Genomic DNA, 25,534 nt, shown 5'->3' on the forward strand with positions numbered 1-25,534 from the left:
GTACTTTTTATTTTCTTTCACCTCTGGCTTTCCTCCCTTCCTCTCCTCACTTCTCATGTTATTTACCATGACTTATAAGTCATACTAAACTCAGCTTTCACAGACATGACTCTCTTTCTTTGCTCTCTTTCTTTGGAGAGTAAAACCACTCATAGCTTCAACTAGTATTTCTGATACTGCAGAATTTAACTCCCTGGTTAGAAAAAGAATCAAACAAAAAACTAAGCTACGAAACAAATTCTTGAGAGCCAGTTCAAGTTGTTAAATAGATATTACAAGGTGCCTTTGTTTTGGACTAAGCTCCTGCCCTGGACTCCAATAGAACAGGCTAAAAATCCACATGGAATCACTTATACTAAAGTTCAATGTCACCAAATGGAACTATAGTGGTTATCTGACCCTCTGAGAAATCAGGATTAGAGAGATAATGACCAAATTTCCCCAAAAGACCAGTTTCAGTTGGTAGGTAATAAAGATCCTTCTGCTTTAATATTTACATAAAAGAAGTGATCTGAAATAACAGGATCTAAAACAATAACTTTTTTTCCTACTGTTCTGTCTCCTTGTTTCTACTTTATAAGGAAAGCAACTTTGAAATGACAGGCCCATTTTTTGTCCTTTTGTTTTTCTTTAGCCTTCTCTGTCTGAAAAAACCAGCTTATTTTGCTCAGGTCACAGGAACACTTGTTCTATTTTTTGGAATGAAATTTTCCCCAAATCTGGAATTTAAAATAAAGGCAATGAAGATCATTAAGATACATTGTTGTAATTTTGTCTTGTGACAAGGCCACCTAATAATGTTTAGGGGCTACATTAAAAAATGCAAAAATAGTTTTATTAAGTTCTATGCCAAAAATATACATTCTGAGTACATAAACAACTTATCAAGCAGATTAAGGTCAATCAGGGAATTGACATGGAGTTATAATGACTAATGGAGTTATAATGACTATGAACATATATATTTTATATATTTATTTTATATATAATATATACATATATATTTACATATACATTTTTTAGCAATGAAGAGGCAGACTTTTCATCTTTCACCACACACACAGGTGCACCAGTGTGTACATGGCTTTTCAGAGTTCACCAGGTGAAGTGCAAGAGGTAGTGCTAATCCCATTCAGTCCTTGTTCTCAGTTCCTTCCCCTATCTTTTAATTCTCTCTAGTTGAACTGGCAGAACTTGCTTCTGAGTTCCTCCTGGGGCCTGCTTCCTGGGTTGGTGTCATCACTGCTCTGTCAGCAAAGTCCAGTGGGTCTTGCCTCTGTCTAGGCAGTGGGCATTGTCCATTTTCCATTCAAGAAGCAGTTGACTTCCTCGGTTCTTGGTACTTCTCATTTCCAGGTCCTGTTTTGACATGGTTTTGTAAGAATCTGCAGTATTTCATCTGGAGCCTTGTACATGACAGGTAAGTCCGAAATAGACTGATAGCATGGTAATCCTCAGGGACTAGGGAAGTGTCCCATGGTACCATGATTCCGTCTCATTCTTCTAGGGAGCCTGTACCCAGGGCTGTGAACTTCCTTCACAAGTGCCTCCAAGCTTTTTTCGTCTATCCTTAGGAGGGTTATGAACCAGGTAGAGGCAGTTAGAGTTGAGATTTTACCCTTTCTTGTGGAAGGTTAGAGGAGTTGGATTTGAAGTCTCCCTTCTTCCAGGTAGATTAGACCCTGGTAATAAGCTTCCCTTAAGGGCAGGCTTTTGCTAAGGAGGAGAGAAGAGAATGTTCTGGGTATATTTTATAATGATCTTATTTTCTCTCTCCTCTGCAGGAAGCACAGGGGATTTTTATCCTGATATTTATCCATTTTCCTTGAGAACCTGGTGGGATTTCTGGAAGTAAAACTCACAAATGTGAGAGAGACTCCTACAACCCCATTCAAGAGTTCTAACTGTCAAGATTGTCCACACTGAGTTTCTAGCAATTCATCCGTCACAGGTCAGAGCACTGGCTCCACATCAGACTCTCCACCTTCAAGTGTTTATCTTCCGTATTTGTCTGTCTCTCCAATACTGAGAGTGATCATTTGTTCTATGACCTGAATTCTCTGATGCTTCTAAGAAAAGTTGCTGATTTTTAGTTGTTTGACTTTTTTCTTATGGTGAGGATGGGCAAGATGACTGCCAAGTTTTTTACATGTTATATTGGAAACTCAGTGGGAGATTTTCATTTAATATTTTTAATTTAAGAAGTTCAAAGTTGTATTTTTTTAACCTCTTGGTGACTCATACCAGCTTTGAGATTCCTTTTATCAATTGTTTTGTAACCATTACATCTCCTTGCAAAGTATGTAGCATCCCTTGCTCACCTGGATGTGTGGCAGGTCCAAAGGAGGTCAACAAACAGAGGGAGCTTGTGTTTGTTGTGTGACTCAGGAGGACTGGAACTCAAGTTAATGTTGAAGTCCAGTGCCTCTGAATGTGACCTTATTTGGGAACTATGATGATGGGGTTATTCTGGAGTCATGTGGGCATTAAATCTAATGATCAATGCCTATATGATAAAGGGGACTTTTGAACACAAGTATGCACACAGGGAAAACACCATCTGAAGAGACGGAGGGAAAAGATAGCCAGGGAGCCAGGCCTGGAACACATCCTTCCCTCAGAGACCTGAGTAGGAACCAACCCTGGTGACACATTGCACTGAACTTTTAACCCCCCAAATGAGGAGACAATACATTTTTGTCTATACCACCAAGTTTGTGATACTTTGTAGTCTTGGCAAACTAATAAGAATACATTTCCTTATCTGCTCTTTCCAAATCACCCTTGCAAGAAAAGGTCTTTTGTTGCCTAAGAATAATGTGAAGGCACAACATTTTCTTAAAATTAGTCTTTTTCTTTTTATACCAAGCAAATGAGACCTCTATTTTAAGTTTTCCTTAAAAACAAAGACTCCGACAAACATTCCTGTCTCCTCTGGGAAATGCAAGATGATTAGAGAAGTGCATTTCATAGTAATTTTTCTTTTATGTACTCCAAAACTTCATATACACACAGACTGGGATAGCTTAAAGAGTTTAACCTGAATATCTTGGAATGTCATAAATTAGTCTTTAATAATTACTTGTACAAAGGGTTCATTTTAAAGCAGTGAACCAGCTTTTCTTTTCATTTGACTTTTTCTACTTTTCTATTTTAAGTTTTATTTTCATGTGAGGGTTGAGGGGTGGGAGTAATTATTAAATACCTATATCATTGAGAAACAAACTTTTCTACAATTAAAATTAGTCTTTGCAATTCGTTTTTAAAGTACTAGGTTCTGGGAACCATGTGACCGCTTGTGATTTCCATCTATAAATAGCAAGACACACTCTGTTTTGCAGTACTCTTTGGACTTCAGCATGATCACTTCTCAGTTGCTGGCTTATGTGGCAATTTCGGTTTTCTGTGTCTTAAAAGCCAGCTCCTTGGATACTTTTATTGCAGCTGTTTATGAACATGCAGTGATACTGCCTGATACTACCCCGACCCCAGTGTCTCGTGAAGAAGCCTTGGTATTCATGAATCGAAATCTTGATGTTTTGGAAGGAGCAATCAAATCAGCAGCAAGTCAGGTAACATCTCTGCCATCTCTCCAGCGTGCTAGATTCTGTGAGAAGTACGGGTCCTAGGGGACAGGTAGGTGTTGTCAGGGTCAGTTACAGTTTTAGATGACATATGTATCAGGATAGCCAAGATCCTTTGTTTTACAGTTAGAATCTCACTTTCCTCTCAAAATTGACAGAATAAATAAACTCATACACTCCCAACAATGACAGCAAATCTAAGAAAGGAATGGTTTGGTCATCACTAAGAAATAGCAGACCTTTGAGAAACTTGCTATAAATTCAACATCTTTGTTCCTCATTTCTGCTACAGATGGGGGTGTCAGACAGATGGGGGAGGGAACAGGTACTATCCTCAGAGTATTCATGGCCTCAGTGTTCTCTTGTACCCTTAAGAGTTTGCAGGATTTCAGGTAAATTTATGATCTGAAAACAAATTAAAGTTACAAATTACTTGCAGGTGTGTATTATATGCTACATGCTTTATTCTAATTGTAGGATAAAAGTATATGTGTTATTGAACAGTCAGTTCTGGAGTTAAATGAAGGGGTAAGATTGAAGCAAAGCATGCAGTTTAAATGTGTGTTTTGGACAAATAAGATTTAAATAAGATATTCATATGTCAGGTATAGAGCATAGATAAGTGATGAAGATTACTGGTAACATGCATATTACACAATCTGTCAGTGTATATTCTCATATGTATTAAAATATGGCATTATCAGGAAATTCGATGCTCTTTTTCAATTAGTCCAGTTGTTTCCTTTAAGACCACAGCAACCTTTTAAGGTGACCCTCCAAACCAAAGGTGGTCATGTTAGCTCAGGTCGTGCTTCTAGTCTCAGAGCAATTCAGGTAACTGTGACTCTCCTCCTTCATTGGAACAGGAATTCTGTTTGCAGGGTGCCAAGTAGGGGAAGGCTAGAGCAGAAGAGGAAGTAAACAGAGAATTTGAGTTAATAAATCCATCCTGGCACAGTAGATGCAACAATTGGTCAAAGTTCAGGGAGGGATTGATTTCAGGAAGAGCCAGGTTTATAGCTAATGACTGCAGTGGTGACAGAGTTGAGAATGGACTGGAAAATTATTTACATCTTTGAGAGAATGAAAAAGTTATATAGAAAAGGCAATGGCAGGATTAGAAAATTAAAGCATTTGGGAAAAAAAATAAATTACATCAATGTAGGAAACAAACGAATAAGAATGAAAGGGGAAGAAAAGACCCAAATGGATGTTAGCCATTTAGTCCCTCTTGAATCCCTATCCCCTTCAAATTTCCCTATTTGAAGAATATTTTAATTAACTATATATATTTTCAACAGGGCGCACATATAATTGTGACTCCAGAAGATGGCATTTATGGTTACAATTTCAGCAGGGAGTCTATCTACCCATACTTGGAGGATATCCCCGACCCTCAGGTGAACTGGGTCCCCTGTAATAATCCTAACAGGTAAAGAAACAGAATGTGAAAAAGTCAATCATGAACATCAGCTTCTTTTACCTGGGAAAACTTTGATGATAACCATTGCATAGATCCATTGTGAACTATACACTTCAAAATACTTTATTTTTCACATATTATGGATCAGAAATGTGAATTATGAAGTCATATAAATCAGTGTTAGAAAATAGCTTAGAAGTCATCACATTTCAGCCAGATGTGGTGGTGCACAACTGTAATCTCAGTGACTTGGGAGGCTAAGGAAGGAGGTATTTAGTGAGAGAAACAAGATCCAAACGTTGGTCTCTAAATTCTTGCCTGTGAACAGAAAAATATTTCCGTGTGGATTGTAATTTGAAACTGTATGAGCAGATTGCAAAAGAGAAGCACATGTCAGTTTAGGATTAATAATTTTCCTTTCTCATTGATCAAATAGTTGATGAGGCTATTGTATCAAAACACTTAAAACTTAGGCTGATTTTTAAAAAATTATTCTTTTTAATTATACGTGACAGTAGAATATATTTTGACTTATTATATGTACATGGAATACAACTTCCCATTCTTCTGTTGTGTAGGCTAAATTTAACCTAGGAAGTGATAGAGCAGAATTGTGTATATGGTTTAAATCTTGTATAGACTAAAAAAAATGAAGTATCATATAAATAGCACTATTAATTTTAATGTAGGAAAGTCAATATTTCTCATACCTGGGAGAATCATGTTAGTGAACACACTTCTTTCTGAATGCACTGTGGCTAACAATGTTTTAGGAATTCCGCTTTTGAATCAGTTCTCAAAACCACACAAACCAACTACTATAGCTGCTGATAGAGACACCTTGATTTTGACAAAGTTCAATACTACTTATCTTAATCATGTTATTCTCATTTCATTGTATCATAATTATATTTTATACAGTCATCTCCCACCCCAGATCTTCAGTGTCTGAAAGACCAGAATTCTATTATTACTTTCATTATGAATTGAATTTATTTGTTTCTGAATGTCATTTCCCTTCTCTATGAATTTGACTACTCTAGGAATTTTATATAATGGAATCATATAGCATTTGTCTTTTTGCGATTGACTTCTTTTACTTAAGATAACGTTCTCAATCATCCTTTTTGAATTTCCTTTCTTTTAAAGGCTGAATAATATCCATGTGTTTGTGCATGTATACCACATTTTGCTTATCCATTACATTGCTTTCACTTTTTAGCTATAGTGAGCAAGACTTCTATGAGCATGGGTATATGAATATCTCTCTGAGATAATTCTATTTTAACACTTTTGGGTTTATATACCAAAATGAAATTGGTGGTTCATTTTTTGAGGAACTGACAAACTGGTTTCCATTGTGGCAGGTACTTTATCACCAAGAATATGCAGGGTTCCAATTTTTCCACATTCTAACAAACACTTTTTATTATTCATTATTATTTAATTGCCATCCTTATGGGTATAAGGTGGTCTATCACTGTGGTTTTGATTTGCATTTCTTTAACAATTAGTCATGTTGATCATCTTTTCATGTGTTTATTGGCCATTTGTGTATTTTCATTGGAGAAATATCTATTCAACTCTTTTGCTCATTTTTGAATCATTTGTTGTCATTGTTGACTTTTAGGAGTCTCTATGTATTCTGGATATTGATATTAATACATATTTTTCTTTGTACCTTATAACCATTTTTGACTCAGAGTCTGTTTTGTCTGATAACAGGAATGGTTATCCTTGATTTTTAATGGTATTATGTCCTGATTAAATAAGTTGAAAATATCATAAATAAAAAAATACTTTTAGTAGGCTAAATTTACTGAACATCATCTCTTAGTCTAGACTATATAAAATATACTCAGAACATTTACATTAACCTACAGTGGGGCAAAATCATTTAAGAAAGATTATTTTGTAATATAATGTTGAATACCCCATGTAATTTACTGAATACTGTACTGACAACAAAAAACAGAATGGTTGTGTGAGTATGCATTTGCACCACCATAAAGTTGAAAAGTTGTAAGTCTAACCATCATCTATAGGGGATCACCTGTATAGTCATCCTAGTAACCATTTGCATAGAGTATTGTTTGCTATCCTTTCACTTCCAACCTATTTGTTACTTTGGAGCTAAAGGAACTCTGTAGACAACATAAAGTTGAATTATGTTTTTAAAGTTCCATTCTGTCAGTCTCTGTCATTTTATTGGAGAGTTTAATGCATCTACATATAATGTAATTAAAGATAAGGAGGGACTTACTTCTGTCATTTTGCTATTTGTTTTCTATATTCCTTATAGCTTTTTGTTCCTCATTTCCTGCATTACTGTTTTATTTTGTATTTAGTTGATTTTTTTTTAGATATTTAAATTCCCTTCTCATTTTCTTTTGTTGTCTATCTATATCTATTTTCTTTGTAGTTGGCATGGGGATTACATTTAGTATCCTAAGGTTATAACACTCTAATTTGAATTTATTTAACTTCAGTAACACCAAAAATTATCTTTTTCTCTTTCAGTTATTAATTCCACAAATTTACATCATCATACATTGTGTGCCTGAAAACATACTCATAAATTTTAATGATTAATTTTTAATTTTATTGCATCTTTACTACTAAGCTACATTCCCAGCCCTTGTTTATATTTTGAGAGATGATCTCCCTAAATAGTCCAGGTTGGCCTTGCTGTTGCGATCCTCCTGCCTCAGTCTCCTGAATAGCTGGGATTACAGGCGTGCACCACCATGCCATCAAGACAGTTATTTTAAAGCCTTTGTTTAGTAGGTCTGACTGTGATCATTTTTAGGGGTGGTTTCTCGTGGCTGGCTTATTTTTTTAAATAGAAATAACTCCCTTTATTTCATCATATTTATTGCATAATCAAATATATTAAGTAAATACAAACCGAATATAGTCAAATTAGTGCAGTGGGATGATTAAAAATTCTAATGAAATCTTTTGGGTTTTTTTGTTGGATCAGTTACTGCTTTTTTAATTTTTAAAAAAAATTTATTTATTTTTATTTTTACAGATTGCATTTTGATTCATTACACACAAATAGGGTACAAATTTTCATTTCTATGGTTGTGCGCGATATAGTTCATACCACACTTATAATCATACACATACGTTGGGTAATGATGTCTGTTCTGTCTCATTCCACTATCTTTCCTACCTCCTCCTCCTCCCCCCTCATTTCCCTCTAAATGATCCAAAGTTCCTCCATTCTTCTCTTATCCCACTCCCCCCATTTTGTATCATCATCCACTTATCAGAGAGAACATTTGTCCTTTGTTTTTTGGGATTAGCTTATTTCACTTAGCTCCTGGCTTATTTTGGTTTTGGTATTTTTATTTTCTTTTTTGTTTTTCTTCTCCTCCGTCTTCTTCATTATTGTTGAGGATCAGCTTGAAATATAAATATAAGGTCTTCTCATGTCTTTTCTATGCCTGCATCTTTTCCTAAGTTTGGGTGGCATCTTTATTTTGTATGTCTTAGTTCTTAAATGTATGGCTTCTAAAAGATAAAAATGAAAAGAAGGTTGAGAAGGCCCTTTGAATACCTTGGCAGTCACTTTGGCCAGAAAGGAAGGAGTTGCAACCGTGAGTTGCATGCATGTGTATGTGTGCAACCATGGCTGTCTGCCTCTGTGTCTGTAACTCCATATTCTGAAGGAACCAGTACTGATCAGAACACATATCCCTGATGTTAGAGGACTGAGCCCTAATACTCACCCTGATCCTGTAAGCTGTCTGCAAACTGCTCCAGGAACACACATGTAGCATCCTGTCACAGGGCTTGGGGTGGGAGATAGGAAACCACTGCTGAGCTCAGAACTGAAATTGACTAAAATTAAGTACAATCGACCTTCCAAATTCCCCCTGAAGTTGCAAGCCTTTGAACGAAGTTCAGAGTTCCAAAGTAGTTTATCAGATGGTTTCTACCAGTGCAGTTGTTATCTACCTGGGTAGTTACATTCCTGGCATGTTCTGCTTTCTACTCTGCTATCTTTCCAGGCTCCTCCTAGTCATAGGTATTGGTTCACTCATTCAAAATATTTTATAATTCTTCTTTGCTGTCAGGCATGGGTTCAGTAGGCAGGGTATGCAGGTCTTTGCCTCATTATATCTATAGGATACTACAGACTTTGAATAATAAGTCTGAACACATAAGTGAATATGTGACTATATTTATAATACATGCTGTGAAGGAAAAAATACATGACTTGGAATCTTACACTGGAGTAGTTTTCTACATCCAAATTTTCTCTAAACCCTCTTCTTGTCTAAATCCTTCTCTTTTACCTACTGTTATTCAGAATTTATTTTTGTATATATCAAATGATAGGTTCAGACAACTATCATTCTGAATTTTATTAAAAGCAAAAATAACTTGAAAATATTATAAAAAGCTAAGCTTGAGTAACTTTTTTTTCTCTTCCAATGAACATAATCCAGATTTGGCTACAATCCAGTACAAGAAAGACTCAGCTGCCTGGCCAAGAATAACTCTATCTATGTGGTGGCAAATATAGGGGACAAGAAGTCATGCAATGCCAGTGATCCTCAATGTCCCCCTGATGGCCGTTACCAATATAACACTAATGTGGTGTTTGATTCTCAGGGAAAACTGGTGGCACGCTATCATAAGGTAAAACTAATTTGCAAATAATTGAGTTACTAAATGCTTAATGAATTAAAGTGAACAAGAAAAAAAATCCTCTTATTATTGATAATAAGTATACATGGAAAGTAATGATTAAATGTGGTAAGTTCTTATAATCCCCTGTACATTTTGGAGTATAAGAGTTTGTTCTAGGTGTGTGTGAGAGTCAGCAGGAGTCACCTACATTGAAATATAAGGTTTCTTTTTAGACTTTGTTCTTTTAAAGATCTGCCCTGTTGATGAGTCAAAGATAGAATGAAAAACTCCTCACCAGGTAGACTTGGTCTTGACAATGGAGAAAATAAAGCTCTTGGCCCACAGGTAACAGTTAAGTGTTCTTGGCAAACAGATGAACTATTTTACCACTTTACCTTGTGAGATTCAAGACAGGTGAGGATACCCATACACAGTCGTCATGTGAAGATGGAGCCGAAGGCTCCATTTCACTGGAGTGGCCTCAGGTTCTCCAAAGCACAGCTCCTCCCACGAAGACAGCCATCATAGATGAAACTGGCAATGTCAACTTGATGTGAGCTTGCACTTTTTTAGGTGCAATGATGTCCAGACCAACATCTTAAAAGAATTTCATTTCCCTTCATCTTCTGTTTATCACAGCAAAACCTTTTCTTGGGTGAAGAGCAATTCAATGCACCCAAAAAGCCTGAGATGGTGACATTTGATACCACCTTTGGAAAGTTTGGCATTTTCACTTGCTTTGATATCCTCTTCCATGATCCTGCTGTTGCCCTGGTGAAAGATCTCCATGTGGACACCATACTCTTCCCAACCGCTTGGATGAATGTCCTGCCACATTTGTCAGCTGTTGAGTTCCACTCAGCTTGGGCTATGGGCATGGGAGTCAATTTCCTTGCATCTAATATACATCACCCCTCAAATAGAATGACAGGTAATGTGTGATCTTTAAGATACATAGACTTTGAATTGTACCAATATATGTGCAAATTATAATGCACCAATAAACCATTTTAAAAAGATTTTTAGGCTTGATATAATCAGAAAAATTAAAAAATGCTTTTTAAAACACTAACATGTACTCCTTAATACAATTGTTTTCCAGTTCTTAACTTTTGAACATTTAGCTGGTGACACTCTTCAGAATCAATCTCAATCTAAATTGTTTTACAGATTTATTTGATTTTATTTAACCTGAATGCATACTCCTTTTCTTTTTCCAAAATTCACCATTTTTACATCCTTCTTGGTTTCTTATTGCCACATTTTATTGGGACTCCTCTCACTATGCCCCTCTTATCATATTTTACTGAAAATAATGAAGTACATAGGTTGACTTGAACTGATGATAGGAGTTTAAAACAAGAATTAAGTAATTTTTTTTCACTTTCCTAATTAAAATGGCATTTCCAACTGATTACTTCCAGGAAGTGGCATTTATGCCCCTGATTTCCCTAAAGCATTTCATTATGATATGAAGACACAAGACGGAAAACTTATCATCTCAACACTGGATTCCCATCCAGCCCATTCCACAGTGAATTGGGCTTCTTATGCCAGCAGGATAGATGCATTCCCAGCAGGAAACCAGCAGTTCAAGGGTACTGTCTTTTTTGATGAATTCACCTTTGTGGAGCTCACAGAAATCACAGGAAATTACACAGTTTGTCAAAAAGATCTCTGCTGTCATCTAAGCTACAAGATGTCTGAAAAGAGATCAGATGAAGTTTATGCCCTAGGGGCATTTGATGGACTGCACGTTGTTGAAGGGAGCTATTACCTACAGGTAATGTTTGGTGTCAGAAGTTGCAAGGTCAAATATAGACACTCAGGTAAATTTGAGTGTAAGATAAACAGTGAATGATTTTTTTAGTGTAGATAAAACTTTTTTGAATAGATGTATTCTTAAAATAATTCTTTATTGGAAATTCAAATTTGGTTGGGCAGTCTGCATTTTTATTTGCTACATCTTGCAATCTTAGATGTCAGTCTAATTTTAAATGGGTTGGATCAAAGTAGAACATTATTTGTAGTACTAGAAATAAAAATTATTCAGATTGCAGATCATTTTAATGAATAATTAAAATTAAACACTTATGATATAGTCTGCCTGAATAAATTTAGACATTTTCTCTATATGTTCACTTATTCCTATCTTGTTTATAAAGAGGTGAACTCTAGTCATGTACTGGAAACAGCTGAAACTATCCTCTAAGATTTTTTCAGTGGAATGGTTTATTACTGCTGAGAATCAGAGATCTCATAATCCTCAACATTTAAAAAAGGGGGCTATTACAACTTGGTAAGATGGAACCCCAAAGAACATGTGACCTCCATGTTCCTCTCATTCTACTCTTTTCTTCCTTGTTCTAGTCCCCATCCTTTCTCACTCATTATTGCAATACTCTCCTAAAACAGCTTCCTGTAGACAGTCTCAGATCCATTCACTCCATTCCCTATGCCATAATCACAAAAATTATGAAAAGTCATTTCTGATTTTACTACTTACCTGCTTAAATGTCCTCACTGCCTACTAAATGACAAATGAAGTTCCCAAGCAGAACAGATGTTAGGGCCATTTCCATTTCTTTCCTCTTCTCTCACTTCTATCCACATGTGACCTGAGTTTCTATAATACGAAGACATTTTCCCACCTCCGATTTGAAAAGTGTGCAGGACATCGGGGCTTTTGCAGTTGGTTTCCTTTATCTGTGGTGACCCACATCTAATAATTTCTCATAGAACATTCCAGTTGTTATATTCACTAAGAAATATGCCCTGAGACTTCTGTAACCACAGCCATGCACCTGGGATGGATCTCTTTCATGTCCTCCCAGAACACCCTTTGTTTGACTTATCAAAGTCATATCGTGTCATATTATTCACAAAGTTGTTTAAGACTGAGTCCCTGAATGCTGGAAATATGCCCTTTGCAAACATTTTATTTACTGTGCGATTGGGGCTATACCAATGATTATTCATTTGCATAAACATTTATTGAGTACCTACCATATACTGGGTACTATCCATTGTTAATGATAGGAAGATGAATGAATATTGACCCTTCTCTTGAAGAATTTAGTCTCCTAGTACAGGAGAAACACATATGTCTTTTATAATTTTTTTTCTCTTTTTAAAAATGTATGTATATTATGGAGTACATTATAGTAATACAGTACATGTACACAATATGCATTAATCAAATAAGGGTAAAAGCATTTTCATATCTTCAGCCATTAATCATTTTTATACGTTGGGAATTTTATAGTTTTTTTTCTAGTTATTTTGAAATATATCATAATTGTTCTGTTCAATAGTTACCCTACTGTGCTAAAGAAAGGTGTTTTCTTTCCTCTGTTTTAAGTGCTCCTCATTGAATTTCAGGGAAAGAAGACATTTGGTTAGATAATTTCAGTGTAGGTTTACATGTGAGAGAACACAGAAGGCACATCTTGCTGTAGGAGTGCTAAGGAGTTGAACTTAGTCTAACTGGGAATCCAGGGGAGTTTCTAGAGATGATGCTAGTATCCAGGTGAAGAAGAGTGGTAGGGAATTCTCAGTGGAGTGGGGAGCACAAACAATGAATTAGATGTGTGGAAAAGAAGAGTGTGCAGGAAGAGCTGGGTGGGAGAAGCAAGAATTGGGAGAAAGCCTGGAAGGAGCATCACGTCCACATGTTCAAATCCAGCACATTTAACAGAGATTCATCTCTTCTTCTTTTCTTTACTTTCTGTGTTGCTGGAAATCAAACCTGGGCCTCACACATACTGGGTCAGTGCTCTATCATGGAGCTATATCTCCAGCCCCTATGTGGCCTACCTTTATTCTCTGGGTGTTGGTCAATTTTGGGAAAGTGCTCAGCAAATAAATGAAATGATCAGATCTACATGGAGTAGATTTTTTTTGGCATACTCTACACGATGAAACTAAGGTTAAAAAAAATAAAGAGAGAAGATAGATTATTAAAATGGTTTTTCTAAAATCCTGAACCAAGATTATGTTAGTAGGGATAAGGAAAAGGCATACAGTCAATAAATATTTAGAAAACTAAACTCAGTGGTTAATTTAATGTGGAACAGGAAAGTGGAATGAAAATTGCCAGTTTCCGGCAAGAGTGGTTGGGTAGATGTGATGCTTCTGATAGATCATGATGCAAGAGGATCAGATTGGATGGTAATGGGGAGAGGCTGAGTTCAGTTTGGGATTTGCTGGTCTTGAAGTTCTGATGGGCCACTCAGCTGCAACCAGCAGAGAAGCTATTGAATGTATGGGGCTGGTACTGAAGGAAGATTAGACTTAAAAACACTGACTTTGAGAAACAGGAAGATATGACTTACAAGAGAGAATGACATTGCAAAGGAGACTATACACAGAATTTAAAAAGCAAAACAAAAAACTGAACTAAAAATGGAACTTTCTGAAGCTCCACTGTTCAGGGCAGGAAATGGACAAAAGAATAGGAACTTGCAGATAAAGATGGAGCAATGAAAGAGAATTTAAAAAAAAAAAAAAAACTCTAATGGACACCAAGGATATAGAAACTCTTAGAAGGGGGAAATTATGAGGCATATTTGTGCACTGTTTTTACATATTGGCATTAATAGGTACAATTGTGGTGGAATTTCCTTGGTTCATAATGAGAGAGTGAAGGACAGATTGTAGTGGTTGAGAAGTCAAAGGGTAGTAAAAATATAGAGAAGAGTGAATATTTTTTCATCAAAAACCTTATCTGAGACAGGAAAAAGAGAAACAAATCAGGGGTTGGACAGAGACTTGTGGTCAGGAATTTTTTTTTTTTCTTCTAGGAGATGAGAAAGCCTTGATTATCTGTATAGATCTATAGCAAAGAGAAGCAAAAGAGGAAAAGGATAAAAATAAAGAAGGAACCAATACTCCTAATCAGTTCTTGAAGGTGCTAGAGGGAAGGGAAAAAATAGTACTGTGAGCATAACAACTGAAAACCAGATGAACAAACTATCATATAGAAGAATATTTATTGTCACATAAGCATTACCATATAATATATGGTATAATAACACATTAAGTTAAATATGAAGCATATATATGGTACTATATTATCATATAAAACTTTTAAGTTAAAAAATAGTGAATTTTTGTGACATGTTTTCAAAGTAAAAAGCCAGCTACCATGTAAGACAGCAATCTCTCAACTCTTCTTCCCTTTCAGACTCGTTCTATCTTTCTGCTTTCCTCAGCCTTGTGTCCACTCAAGGAGAACAGTAGAAAGTCCCTTCTTAGTATTGGTAGGTGGGTTGACTCTTTCAGGAAAAACTAAGTCCTCTGTTGCTATTGCTGTTTTGCTACCTCTGTTGATACCACACATTCTGGAATTTGGAATTTTCTAATTTTACAAACACTATTGCTCGTGAACGTAAAGCTGTCAGAGTCTGAGACAACACCCACAATCAAACTTGTAAGTTTATCTACTGGAAAACAGGGGAATATTTACCCTAAATAGCTTAAATAACTAGATTATAGACTTATGTTAATTCCATTTAGGTTTTAATGCCAAAAGGTTTATAAACAATTTCTATTTTCAGAAAATTTTGGATATTGGTGCAGATGATAAGGGGACTTGGTTGTATGATATGGATAATCTTTCATAGTCTGTGATGCTATATGATGCTAGAAAAATCTCTGGTGTTACTAAAAACTACTTCCTAACTAAGGGAAAGAAGAAAAAGACAGAGGGAAGCATGAACTAACCCCCCATCTTGCCTCACAGATTTTCTACATATTCTCTGGTAAATACACATAATTTTGTAAGACTTAAGGATGTGGGCAAAGAAGGAAGTGGTGACATTCTACGAAGTAGGAAGTGGTGAAAGACTGAATAAAACAACTAGAAGCAGACCTTGAAGGAAGAAAAGATATGAAGCAGTTGTTATAAAAGAGTGGGAGAAGGAGCAGTCGATGTATTTTAAAGAGTTATTGAGCAATTCAATGAAAAAGGAATAGATAATTGAAAAGAAGTTAATTCCCTTTACCAAATGCACTTGGGAATTTTTCCTCATTGGATTATTATTTACACCCTCTCCATAACCTCCCTCCAGGTGACAGTCCTCCAAACCACCAGCTTCTGGGGCTTTTGACTCTTCAACAGTGTAAGGGATTAGGGACTAAAAACTCTGCCTAAAAAAAAAATAAAATGCAGAGAAAGAAAGATAAGAGAGACAGAGAAGGAGAAAGAAAAAAAGAAAGAAAGAAAATCAAATCAAATCCTGGTTGAATCTCTGACTCACTGCAATGTAGTCACCTGGCCTTGAGCCAATCCCTTAGCCTCCTTAAGTCTATAACCATCCTCACCTATAATGTGTGGACTCACTCTCTTTCATCAAATACTTATGCAATGCCTGCTATGTTTAGGCATTTGCTAGAGGCTGGGGATGCTTAGATGAATAAGAGAGCCATAGTCCCCTAAATCTAAGGGGAGCCAGGCACTGAACAGAAAATATAGAAAATTGCTATTTGTTTTAGTTGTGACAAATGTTGCATAGGAAGAGGACCTACAAAGTTCAAGTACACTACTGCAGAACCTCTCCTAGTCCTGGAGAAAGGATAGCAATACAGCATATTCTCTGGATCTGTCGGCCTCTTTCTAGATCTCTCAGCACCTTCTGCCTTTGGTCCTCATATGCTGAGGTTTTTGGAGACAGTTCTTTATAGGGTTTTGAGGAAGTTTGATTTAATAAATTGATGTTATGCACTAAGATCAGCATGTAAAAAGTCCTTAATAAATGTTTGTTTTATTAGTAGAATTGTCAATAAACGTAACCACAACCTGGCCTTTTCATCATCAGACCTACACCACCAGGTTTCACTCACAGCAACACCAGCCACGTTGCAAGCAGCAATTCCTTTCAATTCCTTTCCTCCCTCAGTTCTTCTCTTATGCTGGACGTCCTGTCCCTTTTTCTCACCTGGATTGGTTCTAGCCCTTCCTATCGCATTAATTTTAATCAAAGTAATTCATGGGCATAATTAAGAAGACAAATAGCATTAGAGGTTTATGAAACCCTGGTTCACTTTTGAGTCTGCCCCCTCCCCCTTTCAGGAGGCAAATACTTGTCCATCTGTTAGTTGTCATTTTTCTGGAATTTACTCTTCACTATATTTCTATACAACACTGCTATGTTTTGTTCATAAATTTTAGTCCTAATTAAATTCTTTTATCCCTTCATTTCTTAACATATCCAAGACTTTCTATGTTCTACTGCCAAAATGATTACGTTTTTTGTTCTTGTTGTTTTTGGTACTGGTGATGGAACCCTGGGGTCACTTAACCTCTGAGCCACATCCCCAGCCTTTTTTTTTTTTTTTTTTTTTAATTTGATACAGGGCCTTGCTAAGTTGCTTAGACCCTTGCTGAGTTGCTGATGATGGTCTTGAACTTGTGATCTTCTTGCTCAGCCTCCCGAGTTGCTGGGATTACAGATGTGCACTACCACATGGATTCATTCTAACTTTTCTTTTTTTCATTTATCTTCATGAAGCACTGTATGCACATAGTTAAGAAGATGAAGAGCACTAAAAATGTGATGAAACAGTTGTGTCATCCATAATCTATCCAGTTTCCTTTTTCCAGAGAGAAGTTTGACTCATTTTTTTCAATTACAATCCAATTCATGTTTCCTAATAGTACTTCTCTTCTTTAAAATTCACGATTTTTAACCACTATCTTTTATTTTCCACTCTGGTAGATGAACACTTAGCTATACTACATCATTATGTCTGCATCCCATCTGCCATCCTTCCACTACACTTTTATTTATATCAATATACTATTTACATTACTATGACTATGCAAATATTCAGAGGAGAGCATTGGTTGCATATTCTTTTCCTCTTTGCTTTTCCTGAAGTTAATAATTGCATTTAGGGAGTCATCTCAGGGAAATGACCTTGCAGAGCAGGTGTGGGGGATGGTGGAGGGAGATGTCTCCAACATTCACTGTGACTCATTCATGTAATCCCCTTTAACCTCGTCTTTCATACTTCCATGTAAAGACCATCAGCTTTATCTCTCTGGAAATAAATTCCCAGTCTTTTACCACAGGAGGGGTGGGACCATGGCCCATCTGTAGTGGGAGGTTTATTATCTAAGGCATTCTTCACAACTTCCTACTAATTTTCATTACTTTGGCCCCTGCAATTTTATGCACTGTTCTGATGATGTACCTGGTGGTCCCAGTGATGAACTCTTTTGGGCATTCTGCAGTGAAGATGGTTGATTCTTGCCTTTCCCCATTGGCCAGCTTAGGATGTGGTTTTCAGAGGTCTGTTGAGTCAGTAACCACTTTTTGCACCAATATGCAGATTCTGAAGTTATACCATGATCCATCCTTCTGTTTTCTTAGCTTTCTTTCTTTCTTTTTAAAAATAATGTTGGTTTTATAGGATTCCAAGGGATTTTCTTATTTTTAAAAAATAGTGTTGGTTTTTATAAGATTTTAAGGGAACAAAATATAAGTGTGTGTTCATTCTCCCATTACTTGAAAATTATTTGTCTCTCATCTTAACACACTTTCCTTGAAGCACTTCTATCTGCCAAAATGGAATCAGGGAGACCAGTTAGAGACTAATGCTCAGTCAGGCAAGAAATGATGTTGATTTGGAAGATGCTGCAGATGGAGTTAAATGAGTATAGATCCTCCTGGAGGGAATGTTCCATCTGAATGGTGAAATGACTCATACACTTAGATTTTACATTGAAATGACAATGTCATATAGTGGGAGAAGGACTTAATTGACTTTTTCCAGTCCTTGTTTGGATATAAAGTACATGAACTTTCCCAATTACAGGGGTTGCCTCTAGGTCAACTTCGCAGCTCATTACAACTCTAACTCTTTTTTATTGTGTGAAATAGGCAATAAGAGGTTACACTAGTGTCTAGATTAAATATTTTAAAAACATAGAACATTCTTGATAATTAAAAACATTGCTAACTTGAGAACAATGAAGATATAGTTGTTCATGGTTAAAGATCCTATTGTCTCCTTATGTGGTTAATCTGTTCAACAGAGAATTTCTGGAAGTACTGGAACCCGAAGAAATCCTTTATCTTATTAATGAGTACATTAGTTATTCATTATTCAGCAATAAACCTGACAACTCTATGAGAAAACATTGTTTTACCAGCTAAAGGGGCACAGTTATTTTCAAGGTAGAGAGTATTTCAAGTGACATTCTTCTGACTTTTTATTTTTAGAGCAGTTAGCATTAAACTAACCTATTCATTAAAAAATTTTCCTGCAATTTTATTAAAGTGTGCCTAACAAGTAAGCATTGTGTGGTGTACAACGTGACGTTTCAACAGTTGCGTACATTGATCAAGCTCATTACATGTGCATCACAATTTTCTATAACCTCTTGATTTGCATTTCTTCTCTAGATTTGTACTCTGCTGAAATGTGAGACCACTGACTTGCGCACCTGTGGTGGTTCAGTTGACACAGCTTCCACCAGGTTTGACTCGTTCTCCCTCAGTGGCACTTTCAGAACCCAGTATGTCTTCCCTGAGGTATTGCTGAGTGACGTTCAGCTTGCACCTAAAGAATTTCAGGTAACAATCTTTGCTTGATATTGCCAATTAATTTCATGTAAGAGGAAGTACGTTTTGACCTCAAAACCTCCAAGTTCTTCCAAATACCCCCAAACCCAAAATCTCTATTTGGAAAAGGTATGATTATTTGAGGGGGGGAGGACCATGAAGGACACTGAACAGGCTAAATTTCTTGCCTGGAAGTTCTTCATGTAATAATGTGTGTCTTTAAGAACAAAGAAGGAAATCTCACTTGAGGGGTTATTGGGAGGAAGCTGGACTATGTAGGGTCTGCTGTGTAGGAAGAATATTCAACAAGAAGAGTTCAGGACCAGTTCCATCAGAGATTCCTTTGGATCTCTGGGGAGTGATGGCCTAGGGATGTTTTAGGGAATCTCTCCCATTGTAGGGGTCAAGATCTGGTGCGACCATAGGCGAAAAGGAAAGAAAGAAAAACTGAAGAAGAAAGAATTCATCAGTGGCTGATGTTGGCAAGGAAACAAAAACTTCAAAGTCTAGAAATAATGGCTTGCTTCGCCTGTGTTCTTCTCAGCCATATCAGTTCACTGATATTTCCCACAGGTTTTGGTCTCACTCCCTTTTCTAAATAGAAACAACTTCTGGGTGAGGAAGGACCATAGGGAGGTTAGGAGGATATGATGTGTAGCAGGGGATGATAGAAGTTCAGTTCAAACTTCCCGTGGGTCAATCACTCCTGACCATTTGGAGGAATCATTATTTTGTCTTAGAGGACTAGACCCGTCTCTTACGTACCACCAAATCCATTGTTTTGTGTTTAACTCATGGATACTTCCTCAGGTAAGTTAATTATAACGAATTGACATAGGCAGTTCAATAATAAATGAACCACTGCCAGTTTCATAGCTTCCATTTTTTTATGCTTAAAAAACATTTCAAATGTTTCTAAGATTGCTTTTTAATTTTTTTTTTTTTTTTTTTTTTTTTTTGGTGGTGCTTGGGATTGAACTCAGGGCTCTTGTCCATGCTACATCCCAGGCCTTCAAATATTTCTAATAAGATGAAATTCACCCAGTGTTTTAAAAATTATTTCTTCATCCAGTTACACTGTATCTCATAACTGTTGTGGGATTATAGAACTTAAAGGTAGACCTTGTCCACTCTTCTGTTTTCATTAGGTGTCAAGTGATGGACGTTTGTTTAGCCTGAAGCCAACATCTGGACCTCTGTTAACGGTCACTCTCTTCGGGAGAGTGTATGAGAAGGATCCAGCAACAAGTGGGTCACCTGACCTGACAGAGTATGCAGGAAGAATAATGTTAGTAGTTATGACACCTATTGTGTACTCATTATGTTGGTAGAATATTTACAGTTTGTCTTTTATTTGGGATAATTTAAAAAATGGTGAACAAGTAAAGGGTTTGTCTTGGCTTTTGCTAATAGTGGCCTCTGGTATAACTGAATGAAAAATATTTCTCTTTATTTAGACACACACCAGATTATGTAAGATTAAAAACTATCTATTAAAAATTGTCTGTATTTGAACATAAGTCTTTCTAGGAACTGGATTATTTGTGCCAAATAAATATCATGAACATTTTATGCAGAAGAAATAAACATTATGGTTAAGAAAAACACTACAAAACCATTACAAAATATACTTACAAGAAGTTTGAATTCCTTACCACTTTTAGTAAAATGTATCTCTCATTCAGTTCTGCTTAAGATTTTCAATGGTTTTATTTGTTGGCTGGGCTAATTATTTATATAAACATTAATTTCAGTTCTCTTGATGGGTTGAATATATCACTGAAAATTTATAAATTGAAGTCCTTAACTCCCAATATCTCAGAATGTGATTATATTTGTAAATATGATCTTGAAAGAGGTAAAATGAGATCATTAAGGTGGACCCTAATCCAATATGACTCATTTCCATATAAGAAGAGCCAGTAAAGACACAGACATATACAGGTGAAGACTGTAAACACCTGCAAGCCAAGGAAAGCCTTAGGAGAACCCAAACCTACCAACACATTGATCTGGAACTTATAAGCCACAGAATCATGAGAAAATAAATTTCTGTTGTTTATATCACCCAGTCTGTGGTAGTTTGTTGTGGCAGTCCTACCAAAATAATAAGTCCCATCCTCCCCGCTTGCTCGTCCCCCACTGTATGACTGTATGGTATAAAATGGTGGAGTACAGGGGTGGGCAAGAAAGGAGGATAGGACTTAGCATTTATTTGCTTGGGATACTGATCAAGAGACCAGACTGCTCTACAAACAGAGGGAGATGTGAGCTTTTATTGATTTGATTTGCTATAGTGGGCTAAAGTCTGGGCATTTTTCCATTGGTCAGAGGTATGGTTCCAAAAGATGTTTCTTTTTTGTGAGACTTGGACCATGGGGCATGATAGGAAACAGATATGAGCCGTGGAAACATGGAGTTAAGGGCATAATTCTATAAACTGGGCCACTGTGCCTACCCCATATGCTTTCTTTTAAAAAGCAATTTACCTGCAGCCCTGCTGGCTTAAGTCAATAGGATGCTATATTCCTTTACAATCTGTTATCTTCCAGAGAAATGCAGGCCAGAAATGGCAATAAGAACAACACAAGTTATCTTTGGGGGAACTTTTGTGGCCCTTACAAAGACAAGGTTCCAGAATGCAGGGAGACAAGGATAATTCTCCTAATCATAAAATCTGTCAGAACAGGTTAGAACTGGTCAGCATGGGACAAAGTGACCTAGAGTTGCCTCAGACATTTACTGTGTACAATAGGGACATGGAAGTCTAATGCAATACTGATGTTAGTCAAAAGTCAAGAGGTGAACCTGAGCAGGATTCTCTGGAAATTTCCCTGGGATCCCCAATAAAACCGGAGGGCATGAAGGGCATGTCATCTGTTATGGTTTAGATGTTAAGTATCCCCTGAAAACTCCTGTGTGAGACAATGCAGAAAGTTTAGAGGTAAAATGATTGGGTTATGACACCCTTAACCTAACCAGTGCATTAATCCCCTGATAGGAATTAACTGGATGGTTACTGTAGGTAGGTGGGGAGTGGCTGAGGAGGGAGGTCAATTGGGGCATGGCTTTGGGGTTTATATTTTGTCCATGGTGAGGTGAGCTCACTCTCTCTCTTGCTTCCTAGTGTGATGTTCTGAAACACTTCTCCACCACCCTCTTCCACCTTGATGTTCTGCTTCGCCTTAGACTCAGAACAATGCAGTCAACCATCAATGAACTGAGACCTCCTCTGTGTGCCCTCCAAATAAGCTTTTTCTCTTCTAAAACTGTCCTTTTGGTCACAGTGGCAGCAACAACAACAACAAACAAACAAAAAAATGACTAAAACATCACCCTTCTCGTCTCTGAGAGAACCTACACTGTCCCTTGAGTCTGTCCCCACTTTCTCCTTTCCTATCCCATCTAATAAACTTTGTTCTTCTTTTACTAAGTCTCGTGTCTTTCCTGGAATCCTCTCAAGCAAGAACACAAGAAGCCAGGGTAGGGACCACCGTGACTGCCTCACTTGGTCTCCAGGCTCCCGGGCTTCCTGGGCTCCTCAGTGGGTCTCCTCACAGCAAGCGGTCAGTCAACTTGTCCTGAGAATTTTTTAGTAACTCTGCCAGCTGGAGCCATCATCCTGGGCACACATCCTGGCATTGTGGCTGGATCTGGGTCTTATAATGGGGCTGAAAACTTTGGGTGCTTGGGCTGATATAGCTTCTGAAAAAACATAAAGGTGGGATACAAGAAAACATACCAGGCCCATGAGCGATCAACATGTCTACATGCAAAGCCAAGTAGACTCTGAACCAAAAGTTATGGCACCAAAGGGAGCAAGCTTCATAGGAAGACAGACCAAACCTTTTCATCCTGTTTGAATCACCCATTAAATATCTGCAGGCCCAAATGAAGAGTCTGTGTTTTTCAGCAAATGTAGTCTTCAATTCCTTGAGAAGTAACCTGCACAACTATTATCATGAAAACACACACATCAGAGGTGTTATTGATAGCAAGGCAAGAGTAAAATTAATAATAATGTATTTCCTAGCTGCGTGGCCTCCCAAATTAGTGATTAGTACTGGGGATTGAATCCAGGAGCATTTTACAACTGAGCTATATCCCCAGTCCTTTTTATTTTTCATTTTGAAATAGGGTCTCTCCAATTTGCTTAGGGCCTTGCTGAGTTGTGGAGACAGAATTCGAATTTATAATCCTCCTGCCTCAGCCTCCTGAGTCTCTGGATTACAGGCATGAGCTATTGCACCCAGCCCGAATGAAAGATTTTAAGTTGACTAAGAATTAGAAAAGCTAGAAGGTTTATGTAGGTTTTTCCCTGAGAACCATTTCATCTTGTGCAAATGTTCTGCGTCTGTGGTTTTATCAATCTGGTGACAGGCCTGGGAAAGGAGCACAAGGGCAGAGAAACAGCAGACCGTGTGACAAAGGGCAGTTGTTCATCGCATCCGGGGTTCATTTCATTGCCCCAGGTTTCATCCCATGGTGGAGGCCCTCATGGCCCAGGGTCACTCTGGGAGATGCAGTTAATGTGTGACTGGGGCTGCTGTCATCTCCAGGCTCTGGTAGTGCTGAGGAACTTTAATAAACTCTACTTTGGGTCTAAGTAAGGCTGAAGTTCCAGAATTATTAATCCATCAAATGACACTGCTGAGGAAAAGAGTCTCAAACACATTATCCTATTTATTTAACTGATTTTTTTAAAAAAGCAGCAAGATATTTTTCTAATAATCTATAAAAATACATATAAAAAATGAAAAAACTGAGTTTTTCAGGGCTCTGAATAACAAGAAGGATATTGAAAAAGTCAATTAGAAAACTATGTTGATGTCAAAAGTTATCTTGAAACACTTCATTTGGATCTCATACTGATAACTGATGCCTGGTTTTTGACATTTCCTTTGCTCCTCTATCCTGTGGAGGTTCTGGGCCTAATGTTCTAGCCTTGCATCACTCTAATTTTTGTTTCTGTAAAGATGATAAAATTATTAAACAAGGATAATATTCCACACCCAGTACAAATACTTAGGCAGCAGACTCTAGTTGTACAATAGAATTTCTGCTCTAAGGACAGACTGGGTAAAAATATATGTGTACTCTAATAATACTCATACCTATCCAGAGATGATAAATTAATATGAAACCCAGTAGATAAAAATAGTAAGTAAGTCTAGGACCTAGAAAATGTAAATAGCACTTTACATATGAAGGCAGCTATTACCAAAACTTAAAATTCAAAGAAAGTAATCCACAAATTAATAGTGTTGCAGCATAGTGCAGTTATTGTATATATAATTTTTATCAGAGTAATGTATAGGTTAAACATAAACAGAAACTTGTCCTTTTGAAAATTGAGATTTACTATTCTACCAGAGTTCTTGGTAAAACTACAAGTAACAATGGGCTGATTTCTACAATATAGAAAGAGAAGGAGTGAAGAAAAAGGAAGGGGAAGCAAACCCATGAGAGTGCTCCAAAATCCAATAAAAACAGCATTTTCTTAAACCTAGAAGATAAAATTTCTTAAACTGGCAATGCAAAAGAACACCTGCTTACTGACACATGTGCACATAAGTGTGTCCACACCCTGATGACCACACACATGCCAAAGTACATGTGGGGACCCTCATGATTTGGATCTGGAATGTCCTACAAAGGCACATATGTTGAAGGCTTGCTCCCCAATGCAGTAATGTTCAGAGGCGGACTTTGGAGAACTGATTATATCATGTGGACTCTGGATTCATCTGTGAATTTGTGCATTGATAACTGAATGGATTACTGGGAGAGGGTGGAAACTGGAGGCAGTGGGCCTGGATGGAGAAAGTAGGTCACTGTGGATGTGCCTTTGAGAACTGTATCATGTAACAGGCCCTCCCATATACTCTCTCTCTCCTTTCTGGCTGCTATGCCACATCTTTTGCTTTGCTCTGCCACACCTTTTCACGAAGATGTTTTGCCTCACCATAGGACCAAAACAATGCAGCCAGTCGACCATGGACTGACTCTGAAACTGTGAGCCAAAGTAAATCTTTCCTCTTTTAAGTCATCCTTGGCATTTTGGTCACAATGATGAAAATCTAACGCAGGGTCCCACATTTGGACACGGATGGAGATTAAAATAGGCCAGCTGTGTGTTTATACTTTTAGAAGAGTGCTTATGACAAAAAGGTTTGTTGGGGTGTGCTGCCATCAGATAGGAAACAAGCCATGGATCACTTCAAAGGCCAACACTCAGAAATGCCATCTGACTGGGAGATGTGCCAGTCTTATATATGGAGGGCTGAGTTCTCTTGCTCAACAAGTGAGGCCCA

General features: G+C 37.2%; 1 protein-coding gene across 2 annotated transcripts; it reads left to right on the top strand.

The window, feature by feature from the left end:
- Positions 1 to 1,311: 1,311 nt before the first annotated feature.
- Positions 1,312 to 22,649, top strand: Vnn1 (vanin 1). Of its 2 annotated transcripts, XM_047559739.1 has the most exons (10): positions 1,314 to 1,420; positions 1,785 to 1,951; positions 3,342 to 3,572; positions 4,886 to 5,016; positions 9,468 to 9,660; positions 10,291 to 10,582; positions 11,076 to 11,434; positions 19,062 to 19,232; positions 20,369 to 20,508; positions 22,348 to 22,649. In XM_047559739.1, the coding sequence occupies exons 3-10, from the start codon at positions 3,360 to 3,362 to the stop codon at positions 22,358 to 22,360; spliced, it is 1,512 nt and encodes a 503-aa protein (XP_047415695.1). In that variant the 5' UTR covers positions 1,314 to 1,420; positions 1,785 to 1,951; positions 3,342 to 3,359; the 3' UTR covers positions 22,361 to 22,649. The 2 variants fall into 2 exon arrangements, with proteins under 2 accessions (XP_047415694.1, XP_047415695.1); XM_047559738.1 differs by lacking the exon at positions 22,348 to 22,649 and having other exon boundaries at positions 1,312 to 1,420; positions 20,369 to 22,097.
- Positions 22,650 to 25,534: the final 2,885 nt, after the last annotated feature.

Source organism: Sciurus carolinensis, chromosome 7, assembly GCF_902686445.1.
Source record: "Sciurus carolinensis chromosome 7, mSciCar1.2, whole genome shotgun sequence".
In the NCBI taxonomy this organism is placed as follows: Eukaryota; Metazoa; Chordata; class Mammalia; order Rodentia; family Sciuridae; genus Sciurus; species Sciurus carolinensis.

What these genes read in the sequence shown, in the direction of transcription:
- Vnn1 (XM_047559738.1), top strand. Translation starts at nt 3,360, where the DNA reads ATGATCACTTCTCAGTTGCTGGCTTATGTGGCAATTTCGGTTTTCTGT. An exon ending in TCAAATCAGCAGCAAGTCAG is followed by an intron (nt 3,573 to 4,885) that starts GTAACATCTCTG and finishes TATTTTCAACAG; the next exon opens with GGCGCACATATAATTGTGAC. An exon ending in CCCTGTAATAATCCTAACAG is followed by an intron (nt 5,017 to 9,467) that starts GTAAAGAAACAG and finishes AACATAATCCAG; the next exon opens with ATTTGGCTACAATCCAGTAC.